The sequence below is a fragment of the Cololabis saira genome, chromosome 2 (genome assembly GCF_033807715.1).
Source record: "Cololabis saira isolate AMF1-May2022 chromosome 2, fColSai1.1, whole genome shotgun sequence".
Taxonomy (NCBI): Eukaryota; Metazoa; Chordata; class Actinopteri; order Beloniformes; family Belonidae; genus Cololabis; species Cololabis saira.
Genome location: NC_084588.1, coordinates 44160209 through 44181329, shown reverse-complemented (window position 1 = coordinate 44181329; position 21121 = coordinate 44160209). Strand labels below are relative to the sequence as shown.

Below are 21121 nucleotides of genomic sequence, written 5' to 3'. Positions count from 1 at the left end.
TCAACACACCCTGATACAAATGGCTGTGTCGTGAACAGAGTTGTGCAGACCCTTATGACAAGTTTCTGATAACCATTAATTTCAATGGAGGAAACAATACAAGGAAACACCTACTGTAAGCGGGACACCGGCCCTTGAGGACGGGACTTGAACATCGCTAATCGACAGTAATGCAGACCCTGTACTGGTCTGCTTTGGTGAAGAGAAGGTTCTCGGCTTCATCTTCCATCTACGTTCCTACCATCACGTATGCTCATGGGGGGGCATTAAACCCAGTTTATCAAATATGTGACTTTCTGGATAAGACTTCAGGTCACAGGGATTAAGCATCTTCACAGGGCGGCCAGGAAATCCCTTCAACGTGGCTCTTCTCTTCTCAATGAGACAAACCGCAATTACAGATGTCACAGGATTCATCACCATTAAGGTGGTGGATTTCATAGGAGCAAAGGCAGAGTGTTGTCCATTAGTAAAGCAGTTCAAAAACTGGACTCCCCTACGATCTGCTCTCACAGTGCAGCTCATTAGTGAGATTCATCTGCACACTTTTGCAATTTAAACTCATGCAGTGTCACTAATTGAGAAAACTAAAACATGTTTTACATCACACTGAAAGAAGTAAAACGCCTATTACGATTCCTCTGTTATTGCGAGGTTAAGCCCAAGCTGGGAAAAATACTTTCTGCAATTGCAAAGTAGCAGTTTTCTCTGGAGTGCTAAAATGTGCAGCATTAGTTCATGTATTTTTCATTCATTATTATAGTAGAAGTGTGTGGATTAACTCCTCATTGCTTTGTACCTTTAGATAAAAATGGTCATAACCTACAGTGGCATACACTCTCTCCTCATGTCTTTTTTTATGCCTTATAATATAAACTACTATATTGCCTGTTCAAAGCATCTCCAGGCGATAACTGCTGGACTTGGCACAGCCTTGACATTTATTTCTGTTGGCAGAATTTACATTAATATCATATTTGAATCAACATTAATTCCACAGGACACAAATATTCCTAGAATCTATGAGTTATTCCCATGCATCCTATATACGTTATTTTCTTTCCCAGTAATTTCATGCATGTTGATGCAGGAGCCAGTGGTATCTCCTACCTTTCATTTGAAAAGCTCACTCATGAATGAGCTTTGTACATGTGACAAGACATATAAACAGGTCCACTTACATTTGGACGTTAACATTTTTTCAGGTCTGCAGTTGATATCAAACAGGACATTTGCAGGTGGGAGCTGCTGCTGAAAACCCACAAAATGCAGTCAATGCAGGTCTCAATGCAAGTGGAAGAGGCTACAAGATAGGCCTGTATTGAAAAAATCGATTTCCCAATTCTAAATCGATTCTCATATTAATTCCTAAAAATCGATTAATATGTCTAAAGATCGATTTTTTTTAAATTTTATTTATTTATTTATTTACTTATGTATTTTTTTTCATCATTACATTACAACTTTTGGTTATTTTTTTGTTTATCCCCAAAAAAGGAATGTTTTGTTGGACACGAGAATAACTGGTGCCATGTTTTTGCCTTTAAATATGTTTAAAGGTATGAAAACATTAAAGTGTTCAGTTATAATTGCATAAATTGTCTATATTTCATTACTTTATATACCGTCTTGGGGTTACATTTGCAAAAAATGCTAAAAACCAAATTCTCAAAAATTAAAAACCAAAATGGACCGAAAATGGAACAAATAAAAACGGAATGTGGGAAAAAATAAAACCAATTTCATCGTCTCTGTTTGCTGTCCTAGATCTGTTTGGTAATTCTGACCCACATGATGTTTCTGAAAGCAGTTATATCAGAATTCTGGGAGCTGATTGGTCCTTACAGAATCATTAGCTGCCAATACTTGCTGTTTAATCTCAATATAATACTAGTAGTAATATTTTGCATAACTACAGTCATATAATTCATGCAACAGCTCATAAAACAGTTTTAATAACACTAACCCAAATCAATATCGGAATCGAATCGGATCGAATCAAATCTTGATAATCGATTCTGAATCTTAAGAATCGGAATCAAATCGATTCTTGACTTTTGAATCGATCCCCAGCCCTACTACAAGAACAAAACAAACGATCTGAAAGACGGCAGGAGCTTAACGAAACAGTTCAGCAGATTTTGCGAATAAATAAATCCATTACTAGTGAGCTCAGCGATGTAAAAAGTCTAAAGCCAAACTAAAACAACAGCTGTGGTTTATTACAACATCATTCTTTCATTGTAAGGAAAAAAAAGAAGAGAAGAGCACACCTCCGTGAGGTAGGTCTGTCATTATGCAAGTTTGCCATTAAAGATGAGACTTTACAAGATAAAACGTAGAGGGTTCACCTCAAGGTTAAAAACATTCATGAACCACTTTGCCAAATAGAAACACTCACTATAGAAGTACAATACAGATGATTGTAAATCTAAACCTTGAATGCATGTTTTGCTCAATCCTTGAAGTAAAAATCAAACTGCAATTTAATTTCAACTGATTATTTCCAAATCTACTGTGGTGGCTTAAAAACAAACAAAAAACAAACAAACAAAACAGTAAGGTGGAAAATTGTGTGTCTGTCTCAGTACTTGAGAACCCAACTGTGTGACTCAAAGCAGTCACGCACACGAGCGTCTCTAGTTCGCAGTCTGCCAAAACACCATTGTGGCGGGCCTGCATCTGCAGGTTCAGTTAATCTTTTCATCAGTTATCTTAGCAGGAAAGTAAGCGACCACATGAGGATAAACATCACTCATTCAGATAGAAAATAACACAGCTGCCGCAGCAGCAGGGGAAAAACTGCATGAGCGGGGAACCAAATTACTTTTCACCTACAGGACATGTGCGCCTCCAACAAGGTGATCCTTGCTGTTATAATAACTAAGACAAATCGATGTCTCTCTGCATGTTATGAATTCTTCAAATTTGGCACAGGCTTGGTGTTTTTTAAAGAAATACTTTCTTTTATTATTATAAAAAATAATTGTTTTGTGTGTACAGTAAATATGAAAATGGTTAGCAAAGACACTAAGATTTCAAAGCCAAAGCCACTTAACCACGGTTGGTTTTGGAAGCTTTTCAGACAGTGTTAAGTTTTGGCTTGTGTTTCTCACCCCGTTGCCATGGCACCAGGTCCTGACACCATATAGTGAAAATCATAAAAAACCCGACACCGCCAAGGCTGCACATATTCGTCAAAGCAATGGGATGTGGCTGCACGGTGCGCCTTGACACTGAAATGACCTCTTCCAAATGTCACACAGTAGACTAAAAACCAATCAGGTTGGCTCCTGCGGACCCTCTGCTGGATGCGGCAGGGGGCAGAGGTCGCCAGTGAAAGGGCGCCATTAACAGGGTGTTGCGCACATCAGCAAACCAAGGCGCCGAGGCTGGGAGAGAGGTATCAAAGAGTTGGAGGGTGAAGTATGGGCAGCGTGTGGGTGAGAAGCACAGGTCTGCAGAGGGAAAATTAACAGCATATAGAAAAGGCAGAGTCAGCACCATAATGCTGCTTAGTCCTTGCTCATGGTGTGTACTATGACATGTGACACTTAGATCCAATCCCAATACACCCCCTACTTTTCTTCACTAGCCCTACTTTCTTTCACTCGCCCTTCTTTTCTTCACTACCCCCAAAAAAGATTGAAATCTTCCCAGGGGCCTGTCCCAATACTCCCCCTACCCCTCGTTTTCATCCCTACCCCTAATCCAAGCCAAAAGCTGTTTTAATTTCAGCTGTAGCGCTGTTAATATGGCACTTTATTAAGTTTTAATATTTTTTCAGGCGTAAAAGTAACCGTTAAGATCCCCAACCTGGGCTCAGTTTATCCCAAATAACGCCTGTTAAGAAATTTGATCCGATGTTTTCAGTGATGATGAGACCGGGGCGGAGCAGCAGCAGCAGCAGCCGGAGTACAGACGTGATCGCCCTGCGCCGTCGTCCCGGGGAGAAACCTGCAGCTCTGTGGAGAATTACCGCTGGCTGAAATAAATCATTTAGGAAGATAAATGTTGGTTTAATAGATGAAATCTAACAGTTGTAGCTACGCCTGTTAAGAAATTTGCGCCGAAAATTTCAGGATTTCTGCCTGCCGGGTCCGGAGCTGATTTATGGGTCGGCGTTAAATCGACGCAGAGCCTACGGCGTACGGTGGCGTCGCCGCGTTACCTACGCCGTAGGCTCTGCGTTGGTGTAACGCGGAACCATAAATCAGCCTTTATTCTGGCGAGGTTGCAACAACGGGGAAAACGAGTGATTATTTACATTCACTGAGTAAATATTATGAAAGTAAAATATATATTTCACATTTTTATGCAGAAACTAACTCAAAATATTGATTTTATTCACTAAAAAATAAAAAATGTCTGCCATGTTTTTTTTTTTTGATTCAGTCCGCAAATGACGACGAAAAGCATTCTGGGAAATTTTTCTAGCCCTCGGTCATCTAGTGTGCATCTGAAATCCCTAGCTCTGAAGGGCCAGATTCATAACCACTCGCCCTCGATATGTGCACTCCCCCTAATTGAAAAAAGGAATTGGGACACCACTACCCTCACGGGAACGCGCAAAATTTAGGGGTAGGGATGAAAACGAGGGCTAGGGGGAGTATTGGGACAGGCCCTTATTCCTCTGTGTTCTTTGTACAAATCATAGGATATACACTTGACTGACTTTTTCTGAGCCTGTAATTTTTTTCCAAACAGGTAAAAATGTTTAGGGCTTTTGGGGTTGTATTTTTACCCAGTCTGGCGGCATGCAACTGGGCATTTGAGAATATAATTCATCATGGTTTGTTGTTCAGGTGAGGAAGACGTTGTCCTTACTTGAGTGAGAGAGAGTAGTCGTTCTTGCTGGTCTCGCTGTTTCTCACCAGGTAGCTGGCCTCCTTGCACAGCCTGAGCAGAGACTCTGCGTCCGTCCGGCTGATTGCTCCATGGTACCAGCTACAGAGAAATAGACATAAATATCAGTACTATAAGAATAGAAACAGAAGAACAAAGACACAAAGCAGTAGAGTATTTGATGTAATCAAAAAGAGAGAAAAAAAAAGATCAGACTCACATCTGGCTTTCCAGAGGCATTGTGGGATCAATACGTTCCCCAAGAGAGGAGCTGCAGTGGTCCATTGAGGTCATTTTGGTGTTAACCAGACAGCCACTGGAATGTCGCTGAAGCGGGCGAGTTTTCCCGTCCTTGGTGGGCGACATTCGCGATTTTTCCACTCCATCAAACTGAACTGTAATTAAGAAAAATGCAGCTATAAAGACTTTTTTTTTCTAATCTGAAAGGATGGGCTGATATTTCAAAAATCACTGACAGGACTTGTAATTGTGTCAATCCTGTGAGAAAACTTCACAGAGAAGTCAGCTTCAGGTCAGCTCTCGTGTCTCAGTAGGTAGCAGTTTGTGTAGAGCTCGTGACATAAATTAGCGTCAGATGTGTTTGTTGATCTGTACAAATGTGTGAGAACCCAAATCCACAAAACCGCTTTGTAAAGCTCATCCAGCTGAAGGATGTGTGCACACAGGAGAGGCATAAATCAATCCTTCCCCACATTGTACACATTCCACTGAAAAGAAAAAAAAAACAACAAAAAACACACAAAAAAACACAAACTTCCTCCAAAACATCCTCAATTTGTCCGTGAATGCAGCCCCATCTGCTACCGTATGCACGTGCATGTTCACTCCGTAGGTCCGCACAAATGTGCAAACGAGCATATCCGAATATTTTATGTGTGTAAACATCCACGTTTGGACAAACACAGACAAATCCTCCCCCCTCTGAAGCAAGTTCTGCAAAGTTAAACATTAAAACTGGCTCCCGAACTCCCACGGTCAACTGTGGACACGACGAGCTCCCTTGGCGTCCTCACGGGGAAGTGCTGGGTGGCGTGAGCGGCCTGAGGTGACCTGCGCTCATGACAAGGCTGCAGCAGGTCAGCGAGCTTACGTTCAGTGAAACCAGCACATTTATTTACAGAGCCTAACGGGAAAAACAAAAGAGGATATTTTACGAGGACAAAGGAAAGTAAATGTGTTGCCGCTGGCAGAACACTGCAGCAGCTGGAAGAGCGAAAGCCTGGACGACGGTCGCCGGAGCAGTGATCATGAAAGGTGGTCATCTGTGTGCGTGGGGGGGAGATCTGGCCATTTTCCCTCAGTCATCGATCACTATAATTGATGTCAAAATACCCCAAGCTTTGTGGGGGGGGGAAAGCCATTTAGAGCCACTGACACGCTTCTCGAGCAATAACAGAGAGGAGGCTTCCAGCATCAGCCGCATGACGAGCTTTCGCCGGGGATTGTTGCTTTTCTTTGAGGCTTGAGACGCACATAAAAAGTGAACCTCTGATGGAAGGGGTTAATGCAGTATGAAACTACACAGTGTCTGTTTTCTCTGCTCTCTGTCACTAATGGCCAGTCTTGCATCCCGTGTTTAATGACCCGGGCTGAACGAGGCAGACAGCGCACGGACAGACAGACAGACGGGCACTCTGATCTGCACGGCGTGTCGATGGAGACGGACCCGCGGCCGTCTAGACTCTGCCTTCCACTCGCAGGGATGAATTTCAACTCCACAGTGCGTGAGCTTGCCAAGCGCTGCTGTATCACAGCGAGTTAAAGGGCCGGCCGTGTTAATCAATCAATTTAGACTGCGGGAGACAATACAGCCAACATATTTTAGCGAGCTTGAGCAAGCAGCTAAGTGGATCTAAATAAGAGCACAATGATTCCTTCCTACATGTAAACCAAACAGGATATATATAATGGATTTAAAAAGGTACTCTTTCATGCCAGTGGACAGTGTTATTTTATCACTTAATAGGATGATGCTTCTATTTTTGTTGATATCACAAAGTGAATTGAACACAATAGTTTTCATTTATGGATTAAACTAAGGAGTTAAATGACAAAGAATATGTTCCTTTAATAAAAACATTACATAAGGCTTGATAATATGCATGAGGACTACACATGTTAATATTTGATCAATGCCGTTGGGTCATTCCTTATTAAATTGGTGTACAAGTGTAAAATAATGGATCAGTAGACCCCTAGGGTTTAGTAAGGACTATTCATAAAGTCTTAAAATATGGAGCACATAAATCTAAACAGAGAACACAAATGCACTTAAGTATTATACAAAAAATAATCGGCTGCACTCTCCCCTCCCTGGAGGAGCTGGACAACACCCGGTGTCTCAGGAAAGCCAGGAAAATCATCAAGGACCCATCTCACCCCGGACACTCACTCTTTGAACTGTTGCCATCAGGCAGACGTTTCAGGACACTGAAATCACGCACAAACCGACTCAAAGACAGTTCTATGCCAGAGCCATAACTACACTCGATACTGCTAAATACTCAAACTGACTCTTTCCATGTGCAATATTGACTGAACTGAGCAATACCTGCCATAGAATCATGCAATACCTGCCAAATGTGAATACTGTATGTTGTCTTCCTGTTTGTGTCCTTTTAGAGATTATTTATTTTTATAGTTGTTGTTGTTTTAATATATCTATTTTTTAAACCATGCACCTTAAAGAAGATAGCATCCAATTTCGTTGTACCTGTACAAATGACAATAAAGACATTCTACTCTATTCTATTCTATTATAAATATGGCCTGCTTCCGGGTCACAGTCTTATGTATAAAAGCAAAAAAAGACACATAACATAACATCTCATCCTACAACCTCGTTGGATAGTGCAAAACTAAAGCATACATCTTGAACCTGTACTAAGGTACTGGAAGTAGCTCCTTCTCAGTCCTCGGTGGAATCACTGCTTGTTGGCGTCAACAGTGTCAACAGTCTTCTAACCTCTGCAGTTGTTTGTGCCGTCTTGCTCCTCATCACTGTCTACCTCTAGAAAATGCTAGTAATGATGTATTTTTTCCACATTTTTGTTGTGGAACCACTTCTTTTCTGAAGAAGCACAACTATTTCTTCTTCACTAAATCCCGAAACACATTACTGTTACTTCATGTCCGACCACCAGGGGCTCCCCTTAACCTCCCGCCGCAACCGAAGGTTGAACCCGTTGGCCCTGAACTCACTGATGCGTTTCCCTAAACATAAATTCATGGAAATGATTATTCCAATTGACTGATTGTTATCTTGGCCTCTGTTCGTTACAGGGTAACGTCGGAGTCTTAAAATGACTGGCGAATCGTACTCCTCCATGACAGCTGGCTAAATTGTGCATCTAACCTCGGGGCCGATGGCAAAGGATGAACTGCAGCTCCACTTCCTCCAGCCTGATGCGTACGGGAGCTGCAGGCGGGCGGTTGATGCTCCTGTGGTGCATCTAAGTGCATCAGACATTCTAAGTTTTCCACTCTTTCGTATAATCCCCGTGAACATCATCTTTACTGCTGGGAGAAGAAAGCAAGTCAGATGAAAATAGACTATATGTGCCCGGGTGAGAAACAGCGTTTCTATGGAAACTGACCGAGGGGACACAGGAGATGCATGTTTGCTCGACTGGGCCCCTGTCAATGCTGACAGATCCCGATATGAAGATGCAGCCAATTCCTCTCCCTCCCTCACTTTCAATTTTTCTCTTTTTGTTTGCCCTGTTTTCTTCCTCTTCTTCTCCATGTCAGCCTCTCTTTTGATGTTTCCATCTCTCAAGTTTGGCCTTAGCTCTCGAGTCGTCTTTTTCTCCATTCCCTCTCGTTTGTCAGTGTCAGAAAAGATTCAGAAAAAATGGACTGTGGAGAAGTATTTCCATGAAGAAGAAGAAGGCTCGACAATAACAGCTTATTTTTGTAACGTGAGCTGTTCCTTCAACAAATCCTCATCATTCAGATTTTCTACAGTATCCCTTTATGTACATACATTGAACATTACATTAAACAGTATATCTTCTTGCTTATTAGTAAGAAAAGAAAAATGTCTCTGCTACTGCAGCTTGACAAAGAAAATGGGCATTTTTGCTCCTTCCACACGTCCATCTTCTACTCATTCAAGCATCCTGTCGACCTCAGCTATTCACATTTTCTCCATCCACCAGAATTAATTCCTCCCCTTGCTACACTACAACAAAAAGTGCTTCAGTTGACCTTGGCTAAACTTTTTTTTTCCTTCCACCAGCACAAAAAAGAAAAGAAAAAGGGAAGGGGGCTGATCTCAGAAGAGGCAACCCTATCAACCTTACCTGTCAGACCTAAGGCCTCTCTGCAGGGAAAGTGCATCCCTCCATACGACCAGGTCACTCTTAAAAAAGCCTTTATATAAAACAAAAAGCTATCATTTTATTTGCTCAGGCGCATGAACTCACGCCAGCATTGTTTGACAGCCATCTCAAGTGCGGTAGCTTCGCACTGTTGTAGAATTATGTTTTCAGGATGAGTACAATCAGGAGAGAGGCCAAGCAATTCCCCTCTCATTCTCCGAAGTGTACGGTCCAAGACGCGGCAGATAGGAGATTGACAAGAGGATTGGCTCGCAGGAGAACAAAAAAGCCCGGAGAGGCAGCTTAAGAGGGATGAAAGGGCGAAAATGCACTCACACACGAGCGTGCGTCTCTACCTGTAAACACACAGGGCCACATAGGGAAATGTGCAGAGGAATCTGGGTGTGTTATCAGCGCCGCCGCTTGTAAAGAGAGAAAATGGAATCTGCGTATCAGATTGAACTGTCAGTCAAGTGGTGACTGATGGCAGAAAGACCTGTCCCCCTTCAACACGCAGCTTCCTTCAAAGACGGAGAAAAACACAGAGGAGAGCGGGGAGGGAGGTCACGCTGGAGAGAAACCCGAGTGGCTGGACGCAGATAAACATAAATGTCAAAAGGGCATTTATGTTTATCTGAGCTTTAATTATAACCGATCCGCATAATAAAGCGCTGCAACGTAATACAACACAGCAAGGCGAAACAAAGCTCAAAAGAATATAAAAACAATGTGATGAAACAAACAGAATGTCCTATAATTGAAAAATAAACCATAAATAAAGAAGTGCTTATAAAATAACGTAATGGGAAACACCTTAAGAGCCAAACCGAAGAGGAGGTAATATTCAATCTCTGCAGATTCTCACCAACCTGACTGCTCCTCGTCCTCAGCTGCACACACTGCGGCACAAATTTCTCTAATTAAGCTGGCTAATTAATTCTCATTTGCTAATGATACTCCTATCAAAAAGGATGACAAGTCTGAGGGGCGACGCGTGTCATCGCCTGCTGCATTGTGAGGGGGAAATTAAGTTTTCCGAGTAGGGAGTGTGGAGTGATTAACAGGTATGCATCTCATTACAAAGCAGTGCCAGCACGCTAAAATTAGCCCACAGGATGGTCTGGTGCCCCCCACGTAGTTTTAGGAAGAAACGATCAAGAGGAAACACTCGTTTGTTTCATATTGTGTCTATCAGGAGCGAGTCATGATTTGCTGGATGACCGTTAAGAATACAGTTTTAAATCTCCAAGGCTGCCGATGAATCTATAAGTTGAATCTTTGAAGACTTTGCCATCTTGCAATATTCTCTCTCCTTTTATCAAGATTTCAAAATAAAACTAATTTTGGTTTTGCAAGACGAAGACATGAGCATCTCAGCACGTGAACCCCTTTAAATCTGGACATTGTTCAGTTACTCAGGCTATCTTGTTTCTTTCTAACGCAAAAGGACGACAAAGGTAAGAGAAATTAATTTATATATCTTTATTATACTCAGACAACATTTTTATGTACAGTAGTAGGAATGGGTGATATTTTCAGTTCACGATATACCGTCAAAAAAATTCCTCACGATAAGAATTTGTCATCTCGCGGTAAAAACAATAAATTCACGTTTATGATGTTTTTGTGTAAAGCTGATTTATGGTTCTGCATTAAATCCACGCACAACGTACGTGAAGGAAGGAAGGAAGGAAGGAAGGAAGGAAGGAAGGAAGGAAGGAAGGAAGGAAGGAAGGAAGGAAGGAAGGAAGGAAGGAAGGAAGGAAAGGGAAGAAGGAAGGGAGAAAACAAGGAAAGGAGGAAGGAAGGGAGAAAAGAGGAAGGGAAGAAGGAAGGAGAGAGCAGGAGGAAAGAAGGAAGGAAGGGAAAAAGGAAGGAAGGAAGGAAAGGGGAGAAGGAAGGGAGAAAACAAGGAAAGGAGTAAGGACGGGAGAAAAGAGGAAGGGGAGAAGGAAGGAGAGAGCAGGAGGAAAGAAGGAAGGGAAAAAAGAAGGAAAGAAGGAAGGAATGAAGGAAGGAATGAAGGAAGGAAGGAAGGAAGGAAGGAAGGAAGGAAGGAAGGAAGGAAGGAAGGAAGGAAGGAAGGAAGGAAGGAAATGAGCCTGAAAGAAAGAAAGAAAGAAAGAAAGAAAGAAAGAAAGAAAGAAAGAAAGAAAGAAAGAAAGAAAGAAAGAAAGAAAGAAAGAAAGAAAGAAAGAAAGAAAGAAAGAAAGAAAGAAAGAAGGATAAATTCCCATTGATGACGTTTTTGTGTAACAAACATGGCGGATCTGAGAGTGAGATAGATTCATAGTTACAAAGACAGAGTTGAATTGGTATTTTTTTTATCGTCATTTTTATCGTTATCGGGATAAATGCCAGAAATTACCGTCATACATTTTTTAGTCCATACCGCCCATCCCTATACAGTAGAAGTAATATCTACTATGTCAGCTTGAACTGACAACATGGATGCAACTCAACCGTGTTGGGTTTACTTTAATGTTTGTATTTCCCATGCCTATGTTAGAGTAAAACCGTGATAAATAAACGTAATAAAACACACAGGAGATGACCTCTTTACCCTGTTTGAGCCAGGGTTCGGTGCATTAACTGATAAGTAAAGAGTGTATAAGTGTAAGTGGGGATCTACTCTCGGGTCACCGGAGTGCATTGTAACTGTATTCTCAAGGGTCGCCGAGGGCGTCCTGCCACCATCCCCCCGCTCCTGTCTGCCACTTGGACCTTTGACCTAAAGGATGTAGAGTGGGGCCGTGCTGGTCCAGACAGACAGGGGATCACTTTACAGCTGGACGCCAATCTTAAACCCAGTCACATCACACGGGGAACCAGAACCTTTCCCATGGATTTATGGGCATAAATCAAGTCCTTGCCCTGTCCTCGCCTGCAGCACGGACCGGTGTCCTCTTTCACTGCCTCTGTCTTAGTCCGCCCATTCTGCCTGGGGAAATCCCATTCCTGGCACTAGTCCTGCAACATGTCCTTTTCCCAGGATAATTAAGGCACTCTGGGAATGAGCGTGTGCAAAATTCAAAACTCAACTAATGGTTCTCTTGGTTAAAAATAGGTGAATGACTTGTCCATTGTGTCTATTATGATGATAAATATGGTAATATGTCAACAGTCCAGATTGCATTAAGTGAAGTTGATTTTTTTGTTACATTTTAGCTCACGTAAGCCACTTGTGGAGAACAGCGGGTCAGAGGGACATCTGAGATGGTTATGAGTATGTTGACAAGAGGAAATGGGGGTCACAGCGAAAGGTAATTATGCATGCAGAAGGGAGTTCAGCACAATTAAAACTAATGAGGCTTCAGCTTAAAACCTGCACAAGAGTTAGTGATTTTCTGCCACATGTAATCCAGATGGAAAAGTGCAGTCATTACAGAACTAATACCTAAAGTCATATTGTTCTTAGCATGGACACGCTCAGATGGTTTTCTTAAACTGTGTCAATTATAATTCAACAAACAAACAGCAAATTAAACTTGAATAATATAAAAAGAATGTTTTGTGCCACTTAAGATGATGCAAACAATCTTTATTGACTGAATCTGATTATAATTAGATACAGTGTTTTTTTTAGGGCCCGAGCACTAACAGTGCGAAGGCCCTATTGTATCCGTAGGAATTTTTTTTCCCCTTCGTTTTTAATTTTTTTATTTTTCCGATGAAATTAGGGCCTTTTTGCCCCCCTAAACGTGCCCCAAAAGTCACCAAATTTTGCACGCAAGCCAGGCCTGGCAAAAAATTTGATATTTAATGGTTTGCATTAATGGGCGTGGTCTAATGGCTCAACAGCGCCCCCTAGAAAACTTCGTGTCTCAAGCCCCACAATACGGTTTGACGTACATGCACGAAAATCGGTACACACCTGTATCGTGTCGCAAGAAAAGTCTCTTAGCGTCATGGCCCAAACCGAACCGGAAGTCGGCCATTTTGAATTAATCGTGTAATTTTGGCGCAATTTATGCCATTTCTTCGGCCGTTTCTTCGCCCGAACCGTGACGTGCACCCAGGTGTGTTATACATCAAAATGTCTCGATCCTACGACGATGCACATTTCTTTTCTCAGTCAAAGCGTTATCGTGGCGACAAAAAAGCGCGCCCCCTCTTCATCTGATTGGTCCATATTTGATAGTTCCTACTTTCTGCCATAACTTTTGAATGGTTTGACATAACGACTCGTGGGTGGTGTCATCGGACTCAGTTTCGAGTCCTTGAACATAATTGGTACAAATTAGCCCCGCCCCTTCTTCTGATTGGTCGACATCCGATAGTTCATACTTTCTGCCATAACTTTTGAATGGTTTGACATAAAGACTCGTGGGTGGTGTCATCCGCTAAATGTCCAGGCCTGAAGAATCTACATGCAAGTCATACAAGCGCTTCCACTGCAGCCTGAACGTGGCACCAGGGTGCGAGGGCCCGTTCATCGCTGCTTGCAGCTTTAATTTTTTATTGGACTTGAATCTAAGTTGTCTTCTTTCTCTGTTATGTACACCCTGAGATGACATCTGTTGAAAATCAGTCCAATAAAAATGAACTGAATAGCACCGCTCAAACTGTCCCTCAGTTAAAAGGGATAGATGAAATGGATATATGGATGCATTTGGGACTGAGGGAAAGAGGCAATTCATAGTAAAAACACCGGCCAGTGTGAACACCAACACCCACCATGGTGGTGCCGTTCACAGCTCGTCTGTCCTAGCGGCGGCTGAGCTGTCTGGGTAGGAGACTCTGGCTCCTCCGCTGGCGGAGAACTGTTGCTGAGTTGGCCAACAGGAGGAAGCCACGGGAGCTTCTTGCTCATATTAATATCGACTGTAGGTTTCACAGAGGAGAGATGGAGGATAAGGGAGAAGAGCACCAGCAGGACAAGGTGAAGACAGTGGTGACAGAAGAAAATGGAGAGAAAAGGTACATAAAGTGAAAAATACAGAAGACAAGACCAGAAGATGGCTGTGTTGTGACTGAGAGCAGGTTAATGATGAAAGAACACGTAGCATCTTTGGACTGAAGAAGAAAGGGACGCAACAGAGTTGAAAAAGAGAAGTGAAGTGAAATCTAAAAGCAAGGAAAGATGTCATTACTCCTTCCACTTTGAATAAAAAGGGTCTCAATAAATTGAGATTATTAGAGATTTATTTGAGGTCCAGAAAATGACAAAATTAATCTAAATAGTCTTATTCATTAAAACCATCTGATGTTGGACTCAAATTCAGGTTCAGCACAATTAAAACTAATGAGGCTTCAGCTTACATTTTTTGTTAAAATGTTCCAATTATAATTCAGACAATCAATACCAAATGAAACTTAAAAATCAAAACAAATAATATTTTATCCCTGTAAAGATGATGCACGCATTCTATATTGGTTGAATCAGGTTATAATTAGATACAACTGATTTATCATATTTGATTTTATTTTTATTTAAAGGGGACCTATTATGGCATCTAATACCTATTTTAAACAGGCCTTGAATGTCTTAAAAACAAGCTTTTGATTGTTTTTGCTAAATAAATTAGAAATTCAGCCTCTGAGCCATGTCTTTATCTTCCCATTCTCTAACCTCATTATCTATGCAGGATTCTGAGTGGGCGGGGCTATGATAATGAGGCTCTGTGCTGATTGGCTGCCTGAATGACGCGATACACCGCTACGAAAAAATGGCGGAAGCTCCGGCCGGCGGAGTTAGTTGTGGGCGTGGTTTCACGCATCGGAGGCCAACCTATGTATATCGCATTTCCGTTACGTAACGACGGGAGCAGAATCGGAACGGCTCGTAGAAGCCACATCACACTGGACGGCTCATCCGGGCGGCTGTACAGACACTGCAGAATCTGGTTGCTTTCCTCCTTCTCTGAGTTGGCAGGCTAAGGGGAAACCACTTTATATATGTTAAAGCAAGAAAAAACATGTTTTTCATAATAGGTCCCTTTTAATTTTTTATTTGACTTGACTCTAACTAGTCTTCTTTATCTGTAAAATACCCTGAGAGGAAATCTGCTGGAAATCAGTGCTATAAAAATAAACTGAATAGAACTGCTCAAGCTGTTCCTTAGTCAAATATTGATGGGTGGATGGATGGATTTAGATGGATCAGACTTAAACTTGATTTCAAACATACTTTTGCAAGGCTAAACATAAAACAAATGTGTATTTCTGTTACAGGTGTAAAATTATGGCATGGACAAAGCAAGGAACTGAAAAGTTGCACAAGTTTGTATCAGCTTAAGAAAATGTTTAAAAAAGAAAAGATAAGTGCCTACAAAAAAGAAGAAGGAGAAAGAGAAAAAAATAGATAGAAGAGTGGTATTTTTATTTGTTTTCTTGTTATAAATATGTGTATAGATAGATTGGTGTTCGGTAAGTCAACGTAATTGTATTAACAGAGAGGGGCAGGTATCATAAGTTTTCTTCTTCCTGCTCCTTTTCTTTCATGGTGATAATGTGTACTTCATGGAATTTTGTACAACATTATTAAGAATATATACCATGAATGGAATAAATTAAAAGAAATGAAAAAAAAATGGATGGATGGATGGATGGATGGATGGATGGATGGATAAATGGAAGATTCTACAGATCGATACGTAAATGGATGCAGTTGGGACTGAGGTATGGCAGTTAATGAAGACACCAGACAGTGTGGACACCAACACCCACCATGGTGGTGCCGGTCACAGCTCGTCTGTCCGGGCGGAGGCTGAACTGTCGGGGAAGGAGACTCCAGCTCCTCCGTGAGCGGAGGGCTGGTGTTGAGCTGGCCAACAGGAGGAGGCCATGGTAGGTTCTTGATCACTTTAATCTCTACTGCAAGTGCCATAAAAGGGAGAGATGGAGGATAAGGGAGAAGAGCAACAGGACAACAGCAGAAGGAGTGAGGGGAAGATAGTGGTGATAGAAAAAAACAGGAAAAAGAGAGAAAAGGTACAAAAAGTGAGAAACACTGCAGGCAGGAGCAGAAGATGGCTGTGTTGTGATTGAAAGCAGGTTTATGATTGAAGAACCAGTAGCAATTTTTGGACAGGAGAAGGAAGGGACACAACAAGGCTGAAAAAGAAGTGAGGTTAGCTCTATAAGCGAGGCAAGAGTTTATTACTTGTTCCACTTTGAATCAATTTCTGAGCTAAAAACAAACATTTCTGGGAGGTCAAGTTACATCCAGGTTAATTATTTCAGCATACTGCCTCTCCATTGGCTCTAGAGTAATAATCTAAAGCCCAGACTGACCTAACCTGAAAGTAATTTAGTATGTTGACGGAAAAAATAGAAAGATGAAATTAAAGCTGCAAGCAGCGATGAACGGGCCCTCGCACTCACGGCCACCGCCCCCCATAAGCATATCAGAAATGACACCACCCACGACTCTCTATGTCAAACCATTCAAAAGATATAGCAGAAAAAAGGGACAACCAATCAGAAGAAGGGGCGGGGCTAATTCAGGCTAAAGAAGCTCAAGGACTCAATACAGAATCTGATGATACCACCCACGACTCTCTATGTCAAACCATTCAAAAGTTATAGCAGAAAATCGGGACAACCAATCCGAAGAAGGGGCGGGGCTAATTTTCACCAATTATGCTTAAGGACTCAATACCGAGTCCCATGACACCACCCACGACTCTTTATGTCAAACCATTCAAAAGTTATGGCAGAGAAAAGTATCCTAGGGGGCGCTGTTGAGCCGTTAGGCCACGCCCATTAATGCAAACCATGAAATATCAAATTTATCCCCAAGCCTGGCTTGCATGCAAAATTTGTTGACTTTTGGAGAACTATCAAATATGGACCAATCAGATGAAGGGGGGCACGCTTTTTGGCGTCTAGCGTCGCCACGGTAACACTTTTGAAAGAGAAAAGTAATGCGCGTAGTCGCAAGATGAAGACGCACATTTTGATGTATAACACTCCTGGGTGCACGTTACGGTTCGGGCCGTATTAATTGCCGAAAGAATGGCATAAATTGCACGAAAATTACACAATTAATTCAAAATGGCAGACTTCCTGTTCGGTTTTGGCCATGGCGCCAAGAGACTTTTCTTTAAGTTGCGACATGATACAGGTGTGTACCGATTTTCGTGCATGTACGTCGAACCGTGTTGTGGGGCTTGAGGCTCAAAGTTTACCGGGGGGCGCTGTTGAGCCATTTTGCCACGCCCATTAATACAAACCATGAAATATCAAATTTATCGCCAGGCCTGGCTTGCATGCGAAATTTGGTGACTTTTGGGGAACTATCAAATATGGACCAATCAGATGAAGGGGGGCGCGCTTTTTGGCGTCTAGTGTAGCCACGGTAACACTTTTGAAAAAGAAAAGTAATGCGCGTAGTCGCAGGATGGAGACGCACATTTTGATGTATAACACACCTGGGTGCACGTTACGGTTCGGGCCGTATTAATTCTCGAAGGAATGGCTCATATTGCTCCAAAATTACGCGATTAATTCAGAATGTTCAAAATGGCCGACTTCCTGTTCGGTTTCGGCCATGGCGCCAAGAGACTTTTCTTTAAGTTGCGACATGATACAAGTGTGTACCGATTTTCGTTCATGTACGTCAAACCGTATTATGGGGCTTGAGGCGCAAAGTTTTTTCTGTCTGAACCAACCAGATGAAGGGTGGGCGCGCTTTTTCGCGTCTAGCGTCGCCACGGTAACACTTTTGAAAGAGAAAAGTAATGCGTGTAGTCGCAGGATGTAGACGCACATTTTGATGTATAACACACCTGGGTGCACATTACGGTTCGGGCTGAATTAACTGCCGAAGGAATGGCATAAATTTCGCCAAATTGACACAATTTATTCAAAATGGCCGACACCCTGTTCAGTTTCGGCCATGGCGCCAAGAGACTTTTCTTTAAGTTGCGACATGATACAGGTGTGTACCGATTTTCGTGCATGTACGTCAAACCGTATCGTGGGGCTTGAGGCACAAAGTTTTCCGGGGGGCGCTGTTGAGCCATTTTGCCACACCCATTAATACAAACCATGAAATATCAAATTTATCGCCAGGCCTGCCTTGCATGCAAAATTTGGTGACTTTTGGGGAACTATCAAATATGGACCAATCAGATGAAGGGGGGGCGCGCTTTTTGGCGTCTAGTGTCGCCAGGGTAACACTTTTGAAAGAGAAAAGTAATGCGCGTAGTCGCAGGATAGAGACGCACATTTTGATGTATAACACACCTGGGTGCACGTTACGGTTCGGGCCGTATTAATTCTCGAAGGAATGGCTCATATTGCTCCAAAATTACGCAATTAATTCAGAATGTTCAAAATGGCCGACTTCCTGTTCGGTTTCGGCCATGGCGCCAAGAGACTTTTCTTTAAGTTGCGACATGATACAGGTGTGTACCGATTTTCGTTCATGTACGTCAAACCGTATTATGGGGCTTGAGGCACAAAGTTTTTTCTGTCTGCACCAACCAGATGAAGGGTGGGCGCGCTTTTTGGCGTCTAGCGTCGCCAGGGTTACGCTTTTGAAAGAGAAAAGTAATGCGTGTTGTCGCAGGATGGAGACGGACATTTTGATGTATAACACACTTGGGGGCACATTACGGTTCGGGCCGTATTAACTGCCGAAGGAATGGCATAAATTGCGCCAAAGTGAAACGATTAATTCAAAATGGCTGACTTCCTGTTTGGTTTCGGCCATGTCGCCAAGAGACTTTTCTTTAAGTTGTGTACTGATACAGGTGTGTAGCGATTTTCGTGCATGTACGTCAAACCGTATTGTGGGGCTTGAGGCACAAAGTTTTCCGGGGGGCGCTGTTGAGCCATTTTGCCACGCCCATTAATGTAAACCATTAAATATCAAATTTTTCGCCAGGCCTGACTTGCATGCAAAATTTGGTGACTTTTTGGGCACGTTTAGGGGGGCAAAAAGGCCTTCCTTTCGTCAGAAGAAAGAAAGAAAAAAGAAAAAAGAAAAAAAAATTCCTACAGATACAATAGGGCCTTCGCACTGAAGGTGCTCGGGCCCTAATTACAAAATTCAGAATCACGTTTTAACTGAATCACTGCCCCCCCACCCCACTCTACGTTACATTAACTTAAAGATGATGTTTTCCTTGAATGATACATTAAAAAGTCACAGTACTGCCTCCTACTGGCTAATGTTGGGATTGCAGCTAAATGTTTTGTCAAATGTTGAAAACTTTATCCAGGAAGTAGAGTCTGTAACAACTAGAGCACATGTCAGGTTCCAGTGAGTGTTGGCGACTACAGCTTACAGCTTGTTTGAGTTGCATCGTCGGTATGTATTCATACATTTGTCTGTATTTTGCCATCATATGTTTATGCTTAAGTGGCAACTTTATATTCATAATTATGTCATTTATTAGGGCCCGAGCACCTTCAGTGCGAAGGCCCTATTGTATCTGTAGGAATTTTTAGGGCCCGAGCACTTGCAGTGCGAAGGCCCTATTGTATTTGCAGGAATTTTTATTATTATTATTTTTTTTTTTCTTCTGACAAAGTGATGGCCTTTTTGCCCCCCTTAACATGCCCAAAAAGTCACCAAATTTTGCACCCAAGTCAGGCCTGGCGAAAAATTTGATATTTAATGGTTTGCATTAATGGGCGTGGTAAAATGGCTCAACAGCGCCCCCTTGAAAACTTTGTGCCTCAAGCCCCACGATACGGTTTGACGTACATGCACGAAAATCGGTACACACCTGTATCATGGGACAACTTAAAGAAAAGTCTCTTGGCGTCATGCCCGAAACCTAACAGGAAGTCGGCCATTTTGAATTAATCGTGTCACTTTGGCGCAATTTATGCCATTCCTTCGAGAGTTAATTCAGCCCGAACCGTATCGTGAACCCAGGTGTGTTATACATCAAAATGTGCGTCTCCATCCTGCGACTACACGCATTACTTTTCTCTTTCAAAAGTGTTACCGTGGCGACGGTAGACGCCAACAAGCGCACCCCCCCTTCATCTGATTGGTCCATATTTGATAGTTCCCCAAAAGGCACCAAATTTGGCATGCAAGCCAAGCCTGGCGATAAATTTGATATTTCATGGTTTGCATTAATGGGCGTGGCAAAATGGCTCAACAGCGCCCCCCGGAAAACTTTGTGCCTCAAGCCCCACAATACGGTTTGACGTACATGCACGAAAATCGCTACACAACTGTATCATGGCACAACTTAAAGAAAAGTCTCTTGGAGCCATGGCCGAAACCAAACAGGATGTCTGCCATTTTGAATAAATTGTGTCATTTTGGCGAAAGTTATGCCATTCCTTCGGCAGTTAATTCAGCCCGAACCGTAACGTGCACCCAGGTGTGATATACATCAAAATGTGCGTCTACGTCCTGCGACACCACGCATTACTTTTCTCTTTCAAAACTGTTACCGTGGCGACGCTAGACGCCAAAAGGCGCGCCCCCCCTTCATGTGATTGGTCCATATTTGATAGTTCTCCAAAAGTCACCAAATTTTGCATGCAAGCCAGAGTTGGCGATAAATTTGATATTTCATGGTCTGCATTAATGAGCGTGGCCTAACGGCTCAACAGCGCCCCCTAGAATACTTTTATCTGCCATAACTTTTGAATGGTTTGACATAGGAAGTTGTGGGTGGTGTCATGGGACTCTGTAATGAGTCCTTAAGCTTCGTTGGCCTTAATTAGCCCCGCCCCCTCTTCTGATTGGTTGTCCCGATTTTCTGCTATAACTTTGGAATGGTTTAACATAGAGAGTCGTGGGTGGTGTCATCAGATTCTTTATGAAGTCCTTGACCTTCATTGGCCTGAATTAGCCCCGCCCCTTCTTCTGATTGGTTGTCCCGATTTTCTGCTATAACTTCTGAATGGTTTGACATAGGAAGTCGTGGGTGGTGTCGTTTCTGATATGCTTAAGGGGGGCGGTGGCCGTGAGTGCGAGGGCCCGTTCATCGCTGCTTGCAGCTTTAATTTTTCTT

At 42.5% G+C, this 21121-nt stretch overlaps 1 protein-coding gene across 2 annotated transcripts in view; it reads right to left on the bottom strand.

Annotated features, from left to right (window-relative positions):
• The window catches only part of zgc:158464 (uncharacterized protein LOC791139 homolog), a 141634-nt gene that overhangs the window by 8627 nt on the left and 111886 nt on the right, over positions 1–21121 (bottom strand). For both annotated transcript variants that reach the window (XM_061746246.1, XM_061746247.1), the window contains 3 exons: positions 15858–16004; positions 5066–5240; positions 4828–4947 (listed from right to left, as the gene is read on the bottom strand). In XM_061746246.1, the coding sequence (XP_061602230.1) occupies positions 4828–4947; positions 5066–5240; positions 15858–16004 (442 nt within the window). The remainder of the gene's footprint in view (positions 1–4827; positions 4948–5065; positions 5241–15857; positions 16005–21121) is intronic.